The sequence below is a fragment of the Phyllopteryx taeniolatus genome, chromosome 1 (assembly GCF_024500385.1).
Source record: "Phyllopteryx taeniolatus isolate TA_2022b chromosome 1, UOR_Ptae_1.2, whole genome shotgun sequence".
Classification (NCBI taxonomy): domain Eukaryota; kingdom Metazoa; phylum Chordata; class Actinopteri; order Syngnathiformes; family Syngnathidae; genus Phyllopteryx; species Phyllopteryx taeniolatus.
In genome coordinates, this window is record NC_084502.1 from 7111284 (window position 1) to 7127736 (window position 16453).

At 43.9% G+C, this 16453-nt stretch overlaps 1 protein-coding gene across 1 annotated transcript; it reads right to left on the reverse strand.

Moving 5' to 3' along the window:
* Nucleotides 1–174: 174 nt before the first annotated feature.
* Nucleotides 175–10453, reverse strand: tmco4 (transmembrane and coiled-coil domains 4). The gene is given in 15 exon segments (XM_061767532.1): nt 175–1775; nt 3089–3206; nt 3376–3493; nt 4569–4653; nt 4835–4971; nt 5916–6080; nt 6701–6820; nt 6972–7115; nt 7229–7326; nt 7451–7580; nt 8628–8655; nt 8737–8911; nt 9011–9048; nt 9050–9162; nt 10396–10453. Coding segments are annotated over 15 exon segments (2001 nt in total). The 5' UTR covers nt 10439–10453; the 3' UTR covers nt 175–1286.
* Between the last annotated feature and the right edge of the window lie 6000 nt (nt 10454–16453).

Consider the following 16453-nt stretch of genomic DNA (forward strand, 5'->3'; position numbering starts at 1 on the left):
CACGGGATTACATGATTGGAACGACATTGTTCCCATCAAAGTCAAATTGTGATCATTCAGGAGTTGGAGCCTTTTTCTGTGACCTGTAACAGTACAGTGTTCTTTATGTTTTTTTAAAAAAATTGTATATGTACTTAATGTACGCATTCGGTAAAGGAGAGCCACAGTCACCAATGCAATTTTCTGTTGTTTATTGACTGCCGGGAGACCAGTGACACGCTCACAACGCAGAAGCTGCTGTCGACCACAGCTCTGGCCCAGACACTCGCACGCAGACATCACACGACACCCTGTCAGGCTCCGTATTGTAAGTTACGTAATTACGTACAGTATTATCTATACATTTTAGGCTTGCAATTTGTTTTTCTGTACCGCACCCCCCACAATAAACTGGCTTTCACTGTAAACTGGAAATACAGTGGACATTAGGCGATTACAATATACAGTGGGTATGGAAAGCCGTATGAGCGCAACACGGTGCTTCGACTAAATACTGAGCAAAGGGTTTGAATACTTCTGGCTGTGTGATAGAGTAGGAAAATGCACGGACAATTAAGCGCTTTACTGTAATACCAACTGGACTACTTTGGGGTCAGGCTGGGTCATATTACGTATTTTCACAATGTTCTCACTGACGTTCCTTACCGTCCATCCGCAAAGCCAAGCTTGCTCCCTTTACATATATACTGTATATAGTGTATTGGGATGGCTTGGCAGGACCGCTGATTGATTGTTACAACTGCAACGCTGCCACGCCGTTACCCGCAATTGCAATTCCAATCGCAGACTCATGAAAACTAGTTGTCAGAGCCCCGCACGCAGCCCAACGTTCAGTGTGCCGAAGAGGCGGAGGAGCATGTGGTTGCCTCGCAGAAGGAAGCTTCGCAGTTCGAGTCTCAGCTGTGGAGTTCTCTCCGTGCTTGCGTGGCTGTTCGAGACCGCCAAGAAAGTGTGTTGCTTCTCTACTCACCACAGTACGTGATGCCTCTAACGCGTCTAACCGTTTATTCGGGCCTGTGACCGCAACTGGATCGAGATCTCCCTCGGCTATGCGCACTACCGCAGAACCGGTACCCCAGGATTAGGATTTGAGCAGAAATCGAACCACCTTATCGACACCCTGAGTCACGCCGCTACCCAGTGCCTTAATGTTTGGACGGAATTGGTTTCACTTGTCATGAGTTGAGGCTCTAGTTAGTTAAAATTCCTACCTTCTTCAATAACTCTTTGATATACTGCAGCTGAGCAAAACCTTCAATTAAGCAGCTGGTCCTGGAGCAGCCTCCTTACATTTTGGGTCCACATTGTTTATGGCTGCGCGCTGGAGTCCAGTGTGTATCGTCCCAGCTCCATGAGACCTGTTCATCATCCGCCTCAGCCTGCTCTTCACTCTCATTAAAAACAGGTCTACGGTTAGTGGTATTCTCCTGACAGTGAGGTACGCTGTTCCCTGCTGTGGGCGGACCTTTGGACTCACTATCGTCACTATTGAGAGCATCCAACAGGTCTGCGATATCGGGGACGTCCCAGCCATCGGCCATCTCTGTTGAGTCCTCAGCAATGTCTGCTGCAGAAGTCTCGGCCTCCTGGACTGGACTTTTGGTTTCCTGCAACTGCTGCTTGATTTGGGTTTGGTCCTGAGTGTGTACCGTTCCCTTTGTAATAGTTACAGGTGGAGGAGGCACGTAGGAGGATCCTGGGACCTCTTTGGTCGGGACTCCCACTGCCACCAAGATGGTGTCCATCTGACGCATGTAGTCTAAGTGACCTTTCACCTGGGGAACACAAAAATAAATACTAAATACGTGTTTAAATAGAAGAATTTTCCGCTTACTCTGCAAATATGTACAAACATTCTTTTCGTATAAACCGTTTTCAATTCTGTTTGTTCTGTGCTCAGGCTGCACATTTTCAAACTCTTTTTAACAATGTTTAGCTATGTTTACAGTTGCAATGCATCTAAAACAATGTTTGACATTAAAGTCCCCGTAAAGTGAAAATGAACGTTTGCTTAAAGCCCCCAGCGGCTGGAATATAATTTCACCAGGTCATCGCGGTTCTTTTCTTTCCTGCAATACTCCCGCTGCTTATTTTTTAATTATTGCGATGTTTATTGAAAGTGCAGCCAGACAGAAAAGGGGTTTTAGGGGGCAGACAGAAGGACAGAACGGACAAGGGGAATAGGGGCGTGAACCACATCAGAACAATAGTTAGACAATCTAGATTTTTTAGCACAAGTAACGTTACAACAGTAAAATCGTGTTCTTATTTGTGGATGGAGGAGGGGGTGGGGGGGGGGGGGGGGGGGGGACACACCCGGTGAGGACATGCAATAATAATAACCAAGAGAACAAGATGAGGCAGCAAGACCATCCCGCAGGGTGACCCAGGGGGGCGCCACCCATCTCCCCTCTGCCCGACAACCGAAGGGGATGAGGGAGGCGCAGGGCCCAGGAGTGAAGCCGAGAGAAATGTGAATACCCACCACCCACCCTATTGATATGGTTATCAGCCCCCCTCCCCGACTGGCCATGATGCCCGGACCGCGATCGTGTGTGGTGGGGTGTCGTGCATTAAAACTGGGGTGACTGGTGGGGGGATGAGGCGAGGCGGTCACGGAGCAATGTTGACCCGCAACCGTCACCGAGTCAGCTTTCTTCTAAGTACCAATAATTGAAAAAGAACAAAAGAATAATGGTTTTAATCGATTTGGAAATTCTGAAATCACATAAACACTCAAATAATCTAAATGTCCCACAATCTTGTGAGAGCGGACTTTTCTGCTGTTTGGCATTCTTCAAAAAGCTTCTTTTTATGTTACATTTCAAACAGGTCAGAATGTATGTATTATTGTATGATCTTGATCTCTTACATGTACAGTATTAATTTAACCTATTTTATTATGTTTAAATTTCCATCCAATGAGAGTGCCTTAATCGATAGACTCCAAGAGATTTTACAGTTGAATGGTCAAGCTGTGGAATCTGCTACCGTGCACTAATTGATCCTATGCACTTGAGAACCTACTAACACTTCCGTGACTCTATTAAAAAATAATAATAATAATTTATTAAAAAAAATGACTCACCACGGAGGAGAGATCTACATTGATAACCCGGCGATCCTGGATGCTTATTGGTTGTAGCCCAGCAACACAGAGCTGAGCAGCTGAGCTTCGGTACAAGAACCCCAGGAGCCAATCCCCTCTGCAAGGTGGACAGGTCACAAGGAACATTTAAGAGGGCTGCAATTAAATCACAAATCCTGCTGACAAGACAGCAGCTGTTGAATAGCCGAAAAATAAATCAGTCAATAAATAAATAAAGACTGCGACTTGACAACCATCATTTCCTCTAAATTGTGAACACAGATTACCTGCAGTACCCGTTGACTATTTTTCCAGCCACCACCCGGGTCATTCTCTCCCAGGCCTTCTCCGAGCCATCCACAGGGGCCCCCAGCAGGACCACATCCTCCACAACACCTTCACTGCCTGAGCAACCGTGACAAAAAAAAAGAAGAAGAAAAACATTTCCAGGACTGTAATGCGGTCCTTCCTTTTCTTATGTGGAGTTGTATGGGGGAGGCGCAGCAAATATTTGCCGCTTGGACGCATATACTTCTAGTCAAAAATGTCGATAAACCCCTGCTTCTCCGACTTATACATGGGCACCACGTCACCAATGTTAATTGAGTGAGACTGACTCTATGATCGCCTTCCACTGGCCTCCTTTCTTGTCATCGGGAAAACAGTGTGAAAATGTTGTCTGTTTCTTAACAGGAATTACAAATCCCTCGTCGCTTTTTGGGAAAACTAGCAAGAGGGGTCGGAAAAGTCGCAAATTTGGTCACACTGACCGCACTATTGTAAACCAGCTCATTGTTTTGACTGCAAGTAGCGCACAACAAGCACGGAAGCGCTTTGAACTATGGAAGCCGCTCAAACGTAAAAAGCAATCAACTTGAATTAACCGATCAAATCTATGAATTGACTGGCCCGAGCTTGTCCTATAATGATTGTGATCGCTCCTCTGTCAGTTATAGATGATAACCGCCACTGTGCACAACAGAAATGAACAGAACAACAAAAAATAATCTGTCAATTGCTTGGCTGGCCATGTTTAACGACGATAGCCAATTTTCATTATCAAAAGAAACTGAATGTAGCATTGCGTGAGGAAGAGACGGCACACACAGACGAGCTTGAGCTTGAATGCTTCAAGGAAAACTGACTGTTTGATTATTGTACTGTATACACATTAGGTACAGTATTTTAATCTCTGCTGTAAATTATTTGTCAACTGCCTTTTTCCATAAATGTGTATGTAAGCAAAGGCGTTCAGATTTTGGTCTGACTGTGATGCCACAGTGTTGGGCAATGTGTCTGTTGTACAGCATGTACCACATGCGTGGGTAGTTCAGGCAGCACTTTATCACCAAGGAGCCAAGTGCTGCCTCCACGAGTGAAACTGCAACCGATGCTAGAAATAGCACCTTGTGCTACCTGGTTTTCCAGAAAGGTGCCAATAGCGAGAGGTCAGATTTATGAAGAAACTCGATGTTCATACCTTCATCGTTAGCGAGCTCCTGAAGACAGAAGTAGATAACTCTGGCCCCGAGGCTGAAACCTATCAGACTGACTGGCCGCGTTCCCTTTAAATACAGAGGAGAGAACAGAAATGTACATTAGAAGCATTTTGTTGCAACATATACTGTACATAATTACGGATAGACTGTAAATCTCTCTGCTATTTAATCGATCCAATTCGAATTTTTCGAGTCTCGTTCTGACAAGATGCGCTCCAACATCTCTCGTACGGTGACGCCGTCTTACCTGCTGCCTGCTTCTCAAAACCTGAGCCAGGTGTTTCCCCACCTCAGCAGAGCGGTTCAAACAAACGCACCAGGGATTGTCGATGACGCTGGCGGCAGCCAGCAAAGAGGCGGGCCACGTCAGAGCCGTTACGATACCTTGACAACGATATTGTCCAAACATATCACTGAGAACCAAGTGAGAGTTGAGCAGCATTGGTTTTACATTCTATGTCATAATATGCATGTGCTGAATACAGCGGAAGCGCTGAAGTCAAGTGCCCCTCAAATCGCACAATTTGCAATTTGATCCGTATCATCATGAAAAACACTACTCTGAGGTTTAAAGCCAGTCGTGTGAGACTTCAGTATATTACATGAGATTTCAGCTCAGTGAAAATCTAAAGCCGTTTTCCGCACCCTTTATTAATGTCACTTTTACGTTATAAAAATCTCGCAGTCACCAAAACTATATATACTGAAATAATGGCACTCTTGTCTCAATTTACTCACAAATGTACTCCCTCAATCTGTAATCTGGGCCTGTTTAGTTGCACACAAAGCGACAGTATTATTATTCTGTTGCATGAATGGCAACATACAGTGATCATTTAGCATCGCCTTTGCAACAAATCAACGTCACACCAATTCAGCGAATCACTGATCTGATGATTAATTTTACAAAGGTGTTCCGCTCTTTCTTTGGGTTTTGGCAGATGAGGAAAAATGTGACAATGACCATAGGATTGTACATTTGATCTTCGCTTAATACAGTATGATGTAGTGGTAGCCTAGCAGCGACGTTCGTGCAGGTATCCCTGTCCTGGCAACTCTGTACGACTCTACATGGCTCAAACAACATTAAGGAACACTACAAAGTCGTCACCGTTTTGGTCTTTTTCTTCCCGGACACTCATATACCAGGCACGAGCACGTTAAAGGTGGGTATAAATCCTATGCTTTTCAAAGTTTTAATATGCAATGGCAACTTCGTTTTACAGCTGAAAGCTTTATGGTGGTGACAGTTTGTTTGACTCTTGAATGTTCGACTGGATGGGAAAAAGACATTCAGATGTTTCAGGTAGCCTATGATCTCCTCCTACCTGAGAGAACGGTGTACTTCAAGGCCTCCTGAGCCATCATGCTGACCAGCCCGTCCAAAAGAGAGGTCATGGCCGAGCCCAAGTCCCTGAGGAAACGCGACTCCCACACCAAGCAGTACTGCTCCCCGCACTCTCCCAGGCTGCACCAAGGGGCCTGGAACGAGCCTGCACCAGAGCGGTTAGCCTCTCGTGTCAAGTCGACTGGGTGGCCATTTCAAATGAAGCGCTACTCAGCTATTGCGTGTGAAGTATGTACTACTACGACCTGGAGTGCGTAGGTGGGCGAAGAGAACGCTGACGATTCATGGACGTCGGAAATTTGTGTCCAAATTAACAAGACAACGAGATATTCAGTGACTACCCTGCTAGACTTTACGATTGAGCAAAAAACGTTTGAGAGAATACCATCTAATATTGAATATTGAATGAAATGGTTAACGGTCAATTATTTAGGTGATATGCTTGCACAGAATGTGGAGGCAAACTACCTAGGCACTGGCTCCTCTAAAACAGGTCAAATAAATAAAACCACTGAAAATGAGGGTCTCGTTGCGCCACACTTTGGAAACGTCTGATCTGTAACTTCCTGTATCTACCAAAATAAAAGCGAGCATTCGCATTTGTAGCCATACTATTTGATACAGTTCTAAATGGATCTCATTGGAGACTGCAGGTGTTCCCGATGTTGTTGTGGCCTTAATTAGAAGAGGGGAAAGTAACAAATAACTCTTTACAAATGAGTGGTGATTAATCAGTGTGATTGTGTTACTATGCTCAATACTTACTGTATTTCCCAGTGCAGAGCCACCCTGTCACCGTTATGGTTAGGTGAAGATGCTTTCCGGAGCTGAGCGGCAGGAATTCAAACTCCTCAATTGCACCAACACACTTATTCATCTTGTAGCCTGTTGAGAAACATTATGTAAGAACTGCAAATACACACCACAGACAACAAAACCTCTTTGGTTGGTGAAAGTAATAAATGGGTAGAAAATAAAACATTACGATAAGAACTTGGAGCAATTAACAGAAGCGTTTACTCCTCTTTGCACCCACCGGTAAGTCCAGCACCGGCTGCTCCAAACAGGGAGGCCATGATTGCGATGCCAGCGGCTGAGCCCAGAGCTGCGGCCCCTCCGGCCCCGAGCACGGCGCCGGCTCCAGCTGCCACTAAGGGGGCCGCCAGCCCACCAGTCACACCTGACAAAAAAAGGATGGGGGCTAATTAGAAAATACAAAACATAATCTGCATACCAAAAACAGTCGGCCTCTTTCATCAACAGTGCTTAGGAACTGTTCATATTCAGAGTCACCAATCAAGGTTCCACCACCGACTGTCGCAAGTCCAATGAGGAGGTAGCGTCTTAATTTCCGACCCTTTTCTCTCCTCCGTCGCCGAGACGTTTCCTCCCTAGCAAACAAAGCATCGGGATCCGCTGCGGTTGCTACAATTTGTATCAATTCATCAATCTTTATGTGGAGCTGAAATTTATTTAAATTTATGAAAGCAGGAAACCACTTTTGAAGCAACTCACTCGCTCTCTTCTCCTCCTTCCCTGAGCCTCTCTCCAAGCGTCTCTTCAAACTCTTCCAGCTCTTGCGGAGACACTCGGAGCAGACAGCTGACGTGCCGGATGAGCACCCTCGCTCTGGCATCGTAGTGGCCTGAGAACACGAGGTCAGTGTTGAGAAAGTTCATTTTCTTTGACGCGGACTAGCTCGAAGTTCAGTTCACCGTTCCAAAAATGAACTAGTTCAATTCATAGTTCATACTTCAACATTTAGAATTGAGTTCACCATTCCAAAAATGAACTAGTGCATAGTTGTTCTTTGCTTTTTCTTAATGTGTGGCTGACAGGCTATTGCCCTTAAAATGACAATGGCATTTCATGTTCCCATTGTCGCCACCCATTCAGTCCACACTAGTAGCCAGTTGCAGCTTTCACCCTACAATCTCAAAAACGGGTTGCTTGAATGGTCTTCTTTACTGTTGTCCTTAATGCGCAAACAAAAACACGTAACACAGTATGGCAGGAACGTATGATATTGAACAAAAACTAAAACAAAACAAAAAAATGCTAAATATATTATTGGAGTAAAAATATGTGTAAAGTCATATAAAACATCAGCGTTTGAGATGTCTCACTCTATGTCAGATCTGTAAGCCTTAGTCATTTCTCATTAATGAATCATGTTCAAAATTAACAAAATTGCCTGTACAGTTAATACATGTTTTTACAATAGATATTTGGACCCTGTAAAACCATTATTTTCTTTTCCATTATTTCCTATGGGAAATGTTTTTTTTTTTTTTTTTTTTTAACCGAAACAAATTGATGAGCATCTCCGAATGTACAATTTTTGACTTTACAGGTTTCACATCATGGTAAAAGTGTAATATTTTCCAGCAGACCTTGTCGTCCTGTAAGTTAAGAGTGCACGCCTTCGTAACAAACACAGACGCACACACAACAGACGCACACCAAAAGATGAGTTCAACGGCCAAACACTCCAAGAACGAGGGTGGACACTATATGTTATGATTATTAAGAGTGTCGGGGATATTATTGTCATATATTTCTGTAATTCAAAGCGAATCTGAAGTGAACGTGAAAAACAAAAACAAAAAGTCTCATAATAATTACAGTGCATTACTTTTTGTACAAAACCCTACTACATTTACATGGAAGGTTTTCATGGAAGGTTTCTTACCATCTTTGACAGAGAAAGACACCAGGTCCTGCAAATCAGAAATATGCATGTTTAAAGACTAGCAAAATACAATATTTACCTTACTCTCATTTGCTATTAAGAGTGATACCTGTATGATGGGTACGGCGCCTGTCGCCATGAGTTGTTCAGCTTGCAGAATGGACAGGAAGGTGTCAGAGCCCTCAAAGCCCAGGCCTGACAGGAAGGCCCCCATGACGGGCATCACAGATTCATCAAGATCCAGCCAGCGGACCAGGCCCTGCAGGTACTGTTCCCTGAACGCACTGTCATCGAGAGAGAGAAAAAGGAAAACACACATTTATCGCTCTCACACCCTTTTAAGGTGTACCTAACGTGACACTGTCCAATTTTGCTTTTGTTACCTGTTTTCATGCCCGCTATATAACTTCCCCAGTGAGACAGCCACACATTGCAGCGTAGGCAAATCGGCCCTGTTCGCTCATCTGTCTACTGATGATTCCCATGGGGCTTTGGTCACAGGAGCCATCTTGTGTTGCTTTTGCCCCCCCTGGCTCTGAGGAGATAAACGGGTACCATCATCTTAATTATTAACCAGTATTAACCAGTGACTCGTGTATTTTTCGTGTCAGGAAAAAGTGCTCGATTACAATAGCTTATATATATATATATATATATATATATATATATATATATATATGTGTGTGTATGTGTGTGTGTGTGTGTGTGTTGCCCTGTGTGAAAAACTGATTGCCACCTAAATCTAATAACTGGTTGAGCCACCCTTAGCAGCAACAACAGCAATCAAGTGTTTGCGATAGGTTTGGACATGAAGGTTTAGATTTTTTTTCTCCCTTAATGATAAAAAACCATTTAAAAACTGCATTTTGTCTTGACTTTGTTTGATGATGGGAAAAATTTAAGTGCCACAACCGTGCAAAAAAACCTTTTCAGCAAATGGTACTTGTAAACTGCACATGATTGAAGGAAGGTTGAATGGGCAAATCTACCGAGACATTCTTGACAAAAATCTGCTGCCATCCACAAGGACGATGTAAATATAATGAGGGTAGACATTTCAGCAGGATAATGATCCAAAACATACTGCCAAAGAAACTCTCAAATGGTTTCAAAGAAACAAAAAATAAAGAAGACTGCTTGTCTGGAGGAATGGGCCGAAATCACACCAGAGCAATGCATGCGACTAGTTTCGCCATAGAGGTGCATCTCGAAGCTGTCATTGCAAACAAAGGCTTTTGTACAAAGTATTAAATAAATACCAGTCGACGTGTTCAATGCTTTTTCCCTGTGTCATTTCACATTATTCCACACAACTTCATTTCTGAGCTTATTTGTTCTACTTTCTGTGTATGTACGGATTACTTGGGTTGTTCCCAACATCTGGTGAAATGTTCAGGTCAATAGCACCTGTGGAAATATATTTAATGAGAAAACTGGTGACTTATTTCCGCCACTGTATTAACTGAGTACACACACACACACACACACACACGGTGGCCCACTGGTTCGCACATCTTGTTTTTCTCTGAGCTAACCTGAATTGTGAACGTGGGAGCTCTGTGCTCCTTTTTAAAATGTAACTACAACTAAAACGGCCTGTTGGTAATAACAAGTAGTAACACACGAGTTAGCAACATCAGACAGATTGCGCGCGCAGTGTCGGTTACTTGACAAGCTAGTGATTCACGAGCACGTTTTCATAACGTCAACAGCTTCGTGACTTATTTTACTGGTGTAATATGGAGATGAACAGGTTTTTTTCACATACCAGGGGTAAAACTAGTGTCGGTACTGCTGTGTTTTTCCTCCATTGGTTGAGATGTCACAACTCACAGGGTTCAACTTTTTGTTGCCTTCACGTTTTCCGACCGAGCTCGGATATGTAACAAGCCCATGCGCCCACATACGTTAAGGTTTTTATAAAACTCCACAAAACGTGTTTTATAGACGTTTTATTAGAAAATAAAACGTAATATATAACCATTGTTATTTTTACTGATACAAAAATACGTTCTAATAATAAATATTCAAATTTACGTTCACCATAAAGGCATCTCGAGTTGGCAAATTTGGCAGTGACGTATATTCCACGTGACCTAAAACTGGGCGGAACCTTTCAAAGTGGAAGCGGTTTCATCGTAGATATGAACAATAGGGGTACATTCGGTAATTAATTTGACGCTATCACTGCGCTCTGAGTGCAGTGTTCGGAAAGACAGAGCGCGCTCCATTTTCGGTGAATTTACGAACGAGCGTGTTGGCCTTTGGCAGGGATACGTCAGTGCTTCCGTCATATTGAATGTGTCACTTCCGCCTGTAAACATCTCGTATTGGCTGACCCTCCGGTCGCTCTCTCTCCTCTATAAAAGCAGCTCTTGAGTTTACGAAACGTTCCGGAGTTTAGAGAGTGTGCTTGGAGTAACTTTCCGAACGTACCCTAGAGCTGCCAGTTCGCTATAGCAGCTCGGCTAAATGACGTGCCTACATGGCGCCCATGTTGGGGAGGTCGACGTTCCAATCAGAGGCAATGCATGGACATTGAAGTCAACTCGTAACTTGCTTATTTCTCCACCGATTTTCACATTGTTTACTTTTTATGTACTGTAAATACACCATATTTGAAAAAAAGAAGTCTCAAAAAATATTTGTACATAGGAAAGGTTAGCCCCAGTTCTCTTCTCGTAATTGTACGGCTTTTTGCGCAACCGTGTGCAGCACAATGTACCGCCGTCCACACACATGGAATGCGCCTCCGACTTTGACCTTCCTAGCTTAGCGTCGCCGTCGGCACGGAAGTCAAAAGCAGCGTGTCGTATCTACCTATAAATATCTATGGTCAAGTCGATCTGACTCAGGGCAAAACAAAAATAAGATAAACCCGAATTGAAATACAATTATAAACTTATTTCTATTATTATTCAATACTTGAAATGTTTTTCTTATGTTTGTACATTTTTTTATATTTAGTCTAAACATTTACCGACTTGTGTGCAATTATATTTTTTACATTATCTAAATGTATAAAAATGGCAAAATATTTGCAGGTATTTTGTATGATAAGACAGACTTGGGACAATGGGATATTCAGTGTGTACTATGCAGTAATATGTAGAAATGCAGCGTTTTAATATTGCTGCTTGGCCACCCTAATTTCCCATTGGGGTCTTAGTAGCAGGCCTACAAACACGAATAAATCAATGATAAAACGAACTATACTTATTCTTTAGTTTTGATCATATCACGTCAAAACTACAACTTGCACATGAAGTATCAGTCTTTTCCAATAGGGGGCAGTTTCAACCTGCAGGTAGACGTGAGGTACAGTATAGTACAGTAGAGTGCAGTGCAGTGGAGTGTCTACACTTGGTCTTGCTTCCATCCGTGAAACAGTTTCATAGGGATAAGATCTGACTCATGTGCATTAAAAGAAAGAAGTGTTAAAAGGGTTAAAAAGTACAAACGTGAAGGCAGGCAGTAAACGTCACATGGAAGAACTGTGCGATGAAAGTACTTTGACAAAATACAACACTTACCTCGTCACAGAAGAATTTCCAGAACCACGTGCAGTTTGTGTATCTCAGGAAGGCATCCTGTTTATGTTTCAACTGAGCAGTCTGTAACGCATCAGAACTTTAGCAGCTGTAGACCTCACCATTTGAGACTGTAGATGATACACAGTAGCCTCCGTGTTTTGGGATCTCTGTCTTGTGATGATTTAATCATTATACAATGCTTCGTACAAATCATTCAACTAGGCAGTGACGAGAAACAGACACAAATGATAAGCTGGATCCGCAAGTCCTCAGACTCGACCTTTTTATGTTGCCAAGACTCGCGTGTAGAGGGAAAAAGAAATGGCACGAAATGTTTAGTGTTGAGAATGCGGTGATATTTTTATCGTGATGATGACTTTGAAAACCAGAACTAAACAAAATACTGCTCCTTGTGGACCTTATTTGAAGTATCATGCACAGTAATCGTTGAACGCAGCTTTGCATTCATCGTTCCTTCATATTCGTCTATCCCAGCTGACTTTGAGTGAGAGGGGAGGTACACCCTAGACTGGTCACCACGGAGCAGTCAGGCACATGTGCTAACCACTAGTGCACTGTGTTGCCCTGGTGATATGTAGTTACATTTTATTCTCAGGGTATTGAATTGATAACTTTGATGATTATTATGATGATTATGATTGGATAACCATTGGACTGATCTTGTTGTCCGAAAAGACGTTTTGCCTCTCATCCAATTCGGCTTCATTTACATGTTCTACAAGTAACTGGTGTTGATAGTAACCCAATTCAACATGTTGCAATGGTTAATAAAGACTTAAACTTAGTGTTAATCCATTGGTTGGTCAACAGAGAATTGTGTTTCAGTGGAAGGCAAAAGTCAAATGGGAACAAAAATGGAATTACAACAGAGACTGGAATTCAAACTGTGAGTGTCACTTGGCGACAGATCGTTCGTGTCAACACGTTGTCTCGCTGTCATGATGTCACATATTTACATAGCTGAGGTAGCGAGCCCACCTACACACCAAGCGGCGGAAGCGCGAGCCAGTCCAGGGCTACCGATTTAACCGATTGGTGTATTGTACCGCGGATACAGAAAGTTTTGCCACAATGTCAGCACACAACTGTACTGTCAAGTCAATTTTTGACTTTGTTGAATTCATTACCCAGTTGGATGCTCCCCCGCTGCTAAAACCACTAAACAAAGAAATAATAAAGACTATTTATGTAGTTGATGCAGCTGTCAGCCTGCTATGCAAAGGCGAGACTTATCAGGATTTACAAGGAACCAAAGCAAACTATTACTTGGCGGAAGTAAAAGGATCACAGATAAACAACTTGTTATACAGTCGGTCCTCAGTTTACAAGTTGCATTCTTATGCCAGCGACGTAAATTCATTCGTACGTTAGACGGGACATACATAATTATTAACCAACACTAAAGCAATAGTAAAATTGCAATTGCAGTTCGCATTTGTGTGACAAACCCTTATAGGCCATTAACGCAAAACAATCAAATGAAAACAGTAAATACGGCGCTAACTGAGCATTCCTTCTTGTGCCACACGATGCCACGTGCCACGAGCTCCTTCATTTCATCCTGTTTGCAACCTCGAAATGTCACAATTACAGTGAATCTTCGTGAAAATGGCAGTTGACAGCGTGGATTTGGTGTTCAAGAACAGAAGCATTGGAAACATTCTCGCCACAAGACAAATGCTTTGACATCAGCTCCCCTGCCGTCGGCCGTCAGGCCTCGAGCCGCACTCCAACCCAAAACCTCCTTCTTCCACCCCTGCATAATCTCGCCTTGTGTGTGTGCTCAGTCTCACAATGGATTACTCATTGGTGAGCAGGCAGGCAGACGAGCTTGGCTCAAATCAGACAGGTTCAAACAAATACCCTGGTTCCTATCACCAGCAGAAAATGACGAGCCTTTTCTCCCATCTGTCACCTTGACAATCTGCAGAAGTTGAAACCAAAACTCACTGGACTCTTTGACCTTGAGGGCACTCCTGGAGGTTGCGTGCGAACTAAAAGACGACAAGGTCTGGAGGTCATGAGCGGCGGATGTTGAGCGGATGACAAGGGGACAGTGTTAACAGGAAAGCTTGCCATCTTTCTACCAGGGTAAAGGATGTCAGGATGTTGGGCACACCTGGTGAGGCGTTCGGATGCGACTTTGAGTTTCGGCCTCGCCTGTAGGTCTTGCTCTGGTATGTCGGTCAAATGGGAAAGTTTTGACGAGGTGGGGAGATTGTGGCTTTTGTTGCCTTTTGTGTCGATCCTCCTTTTTTCTTTTAGGTTGGTGTCGAGAGAGGCGCGGTTTGCCTGATACCTTTAATTGGTGACAAGCTCCGCCTTTAACTCAACCCGCCCCGACAAATTCCTCTGCAAACGTGCGTGTAATTACAACATGTCCCTTCCTCCTCTTTTTTTTATTTTGTTATTTTTTTTTAAAAATCAGACTCACATACCATAAAAGTGACTTCAGCTACCTTTGGTGTGCGCGTGCGTGAGTGTGTGCGTGCACAGATCGGTCAATGAGGGCATTTATTCCACAAGTGTCACTTGTCATGGTACATGTGAGGGCTTGTGTGGGTGCGCGTGTATGTGAGTGTTTTGTGTGGCGCGTCACTAAAAGGGTGGAAAGCAGCTGGGTTCGCAGCGGAGGGAGTGTGTAGGATGTGAAGCAGCAGTCAGAGCGGGATGAATCACAATAAGGGGGGGAATGAATGCACAATCCGGCTGCTGTCCTCTGCGGCCTGAATCACTCTGGAGCGTCAGGAAACATCGGTCCAACTTGTTTTTTTTGTTTTTTTTTGGGGGGGGGGGGGGAACTTACAATGGGCAGTCCATGCTAAAAAAACACTCAAACACTACACCGACACACCAGCTGTTTCTTCTTCCCATGACACAGTTTAGAGCAATTTTTGTTGACAAATATTGTTGTATCGCGTAAACAACCCTCTTTCGGAGAACATTCAGTTGACCGCCGACCTGTTAGTTTGGTCATCCGCTTGTTTTGTTTTGTGAAATACCAACTAACAAACATCACTCCCGTGAAAAATGAAACGTTTCGCTTTTGTGCCAGCTACAGTATCGAGCTAAGCGAGTACAAAACCTAACCCAAGCACGGGCAAAATAAGAGCCTGCCAAGCAAAGCGTGTTTATTCGAGCGTTCAGCACAGTAGCAGACTCCGATGCGTGTCCTACATTTGCCTGTCAAAAGTCAGCTCGTGGCGCTTCCCACCGGCGACAGGGGAGGATTCGGCGTACGGGTGTATCAGTTACTCTGCTGAGGGGCTTTTGGAAACAACCACTGAAGTGTTTCCATGCGACTTATAGGCTCATTAGTGGTCAAGTTTGTCAGGATCGGCCGCGTACACGTGACCTTTCATTTTTCCCGAAAATCATTACCTCGATGCGGTCAAACGTAGTATGCGCCTCTCCCGCGAAACTTCCCTCGTCTGTGCCTCGTTTCACGGTTCATCCCTTCACTTTGTGTTCTCGCTTGGCCAATAAGCGCATTTATGCGTACGTGTTCTTTTGGACAATAGACTCCATTGTTTGAAGTGACTTCTCAAGAGGAGCCAAGGCTGCTGCAGAGAGAAGCGCCACTGCCTCAAAGGCTGCGCCACATCGCTGTGGAAACTCATTGTGGGCGTTGGCCTCTTTGCTGTTGTTTATTACAAAACAGATGTGCCCACCATAGGCAGAGAGAAGCCGTAGCACTGTGGTTTAATCCGAGAAAGTTAGCAGGCGTGTGGAAACTTTGAGCTACCCTGGGAAAATGCAAACGCAGCTTCGCAGTGGCTTGCGTTGAAACTAACGTGTCATATTTGTTTGGACTTTCAAAGGCTCTTGTAGTCCAAAAGTTGAGAGTTTGAGTTTTATATTTTTTTACCGGCACATTACACACACCAGAGTCTTAGTCCATTGATCCCCAGTTTTTACAGACGGAGCGCCTGCTGCCCATAATATTACCTTGCGGCATCCTCATTTAAGTAATAGAAGGACACGTTCTGAAGCCGGTGACAAATACATCAGTAATATCTTCCTGACATCTAAATTGGGATTTCCTCTCACTGCCGTGTTCGGAAGAGCAAACATTGTCCCAGAGGTTAAAGGTTAAATGCCTTAAGAGATGGAGCGCAACAGAAAAAAAACAAAACCCCGCCGCGGACATCCACAGGATGGCGATTAACGAGGGCAGGGAAGTCCCAATGACGCAGGTCGGGAGGTGCCATCCTATCAGTGCTTCTCAGGAAGGTCCAAGCCACTTGGCTTCGTTTCTGGTCCTCTTCACAT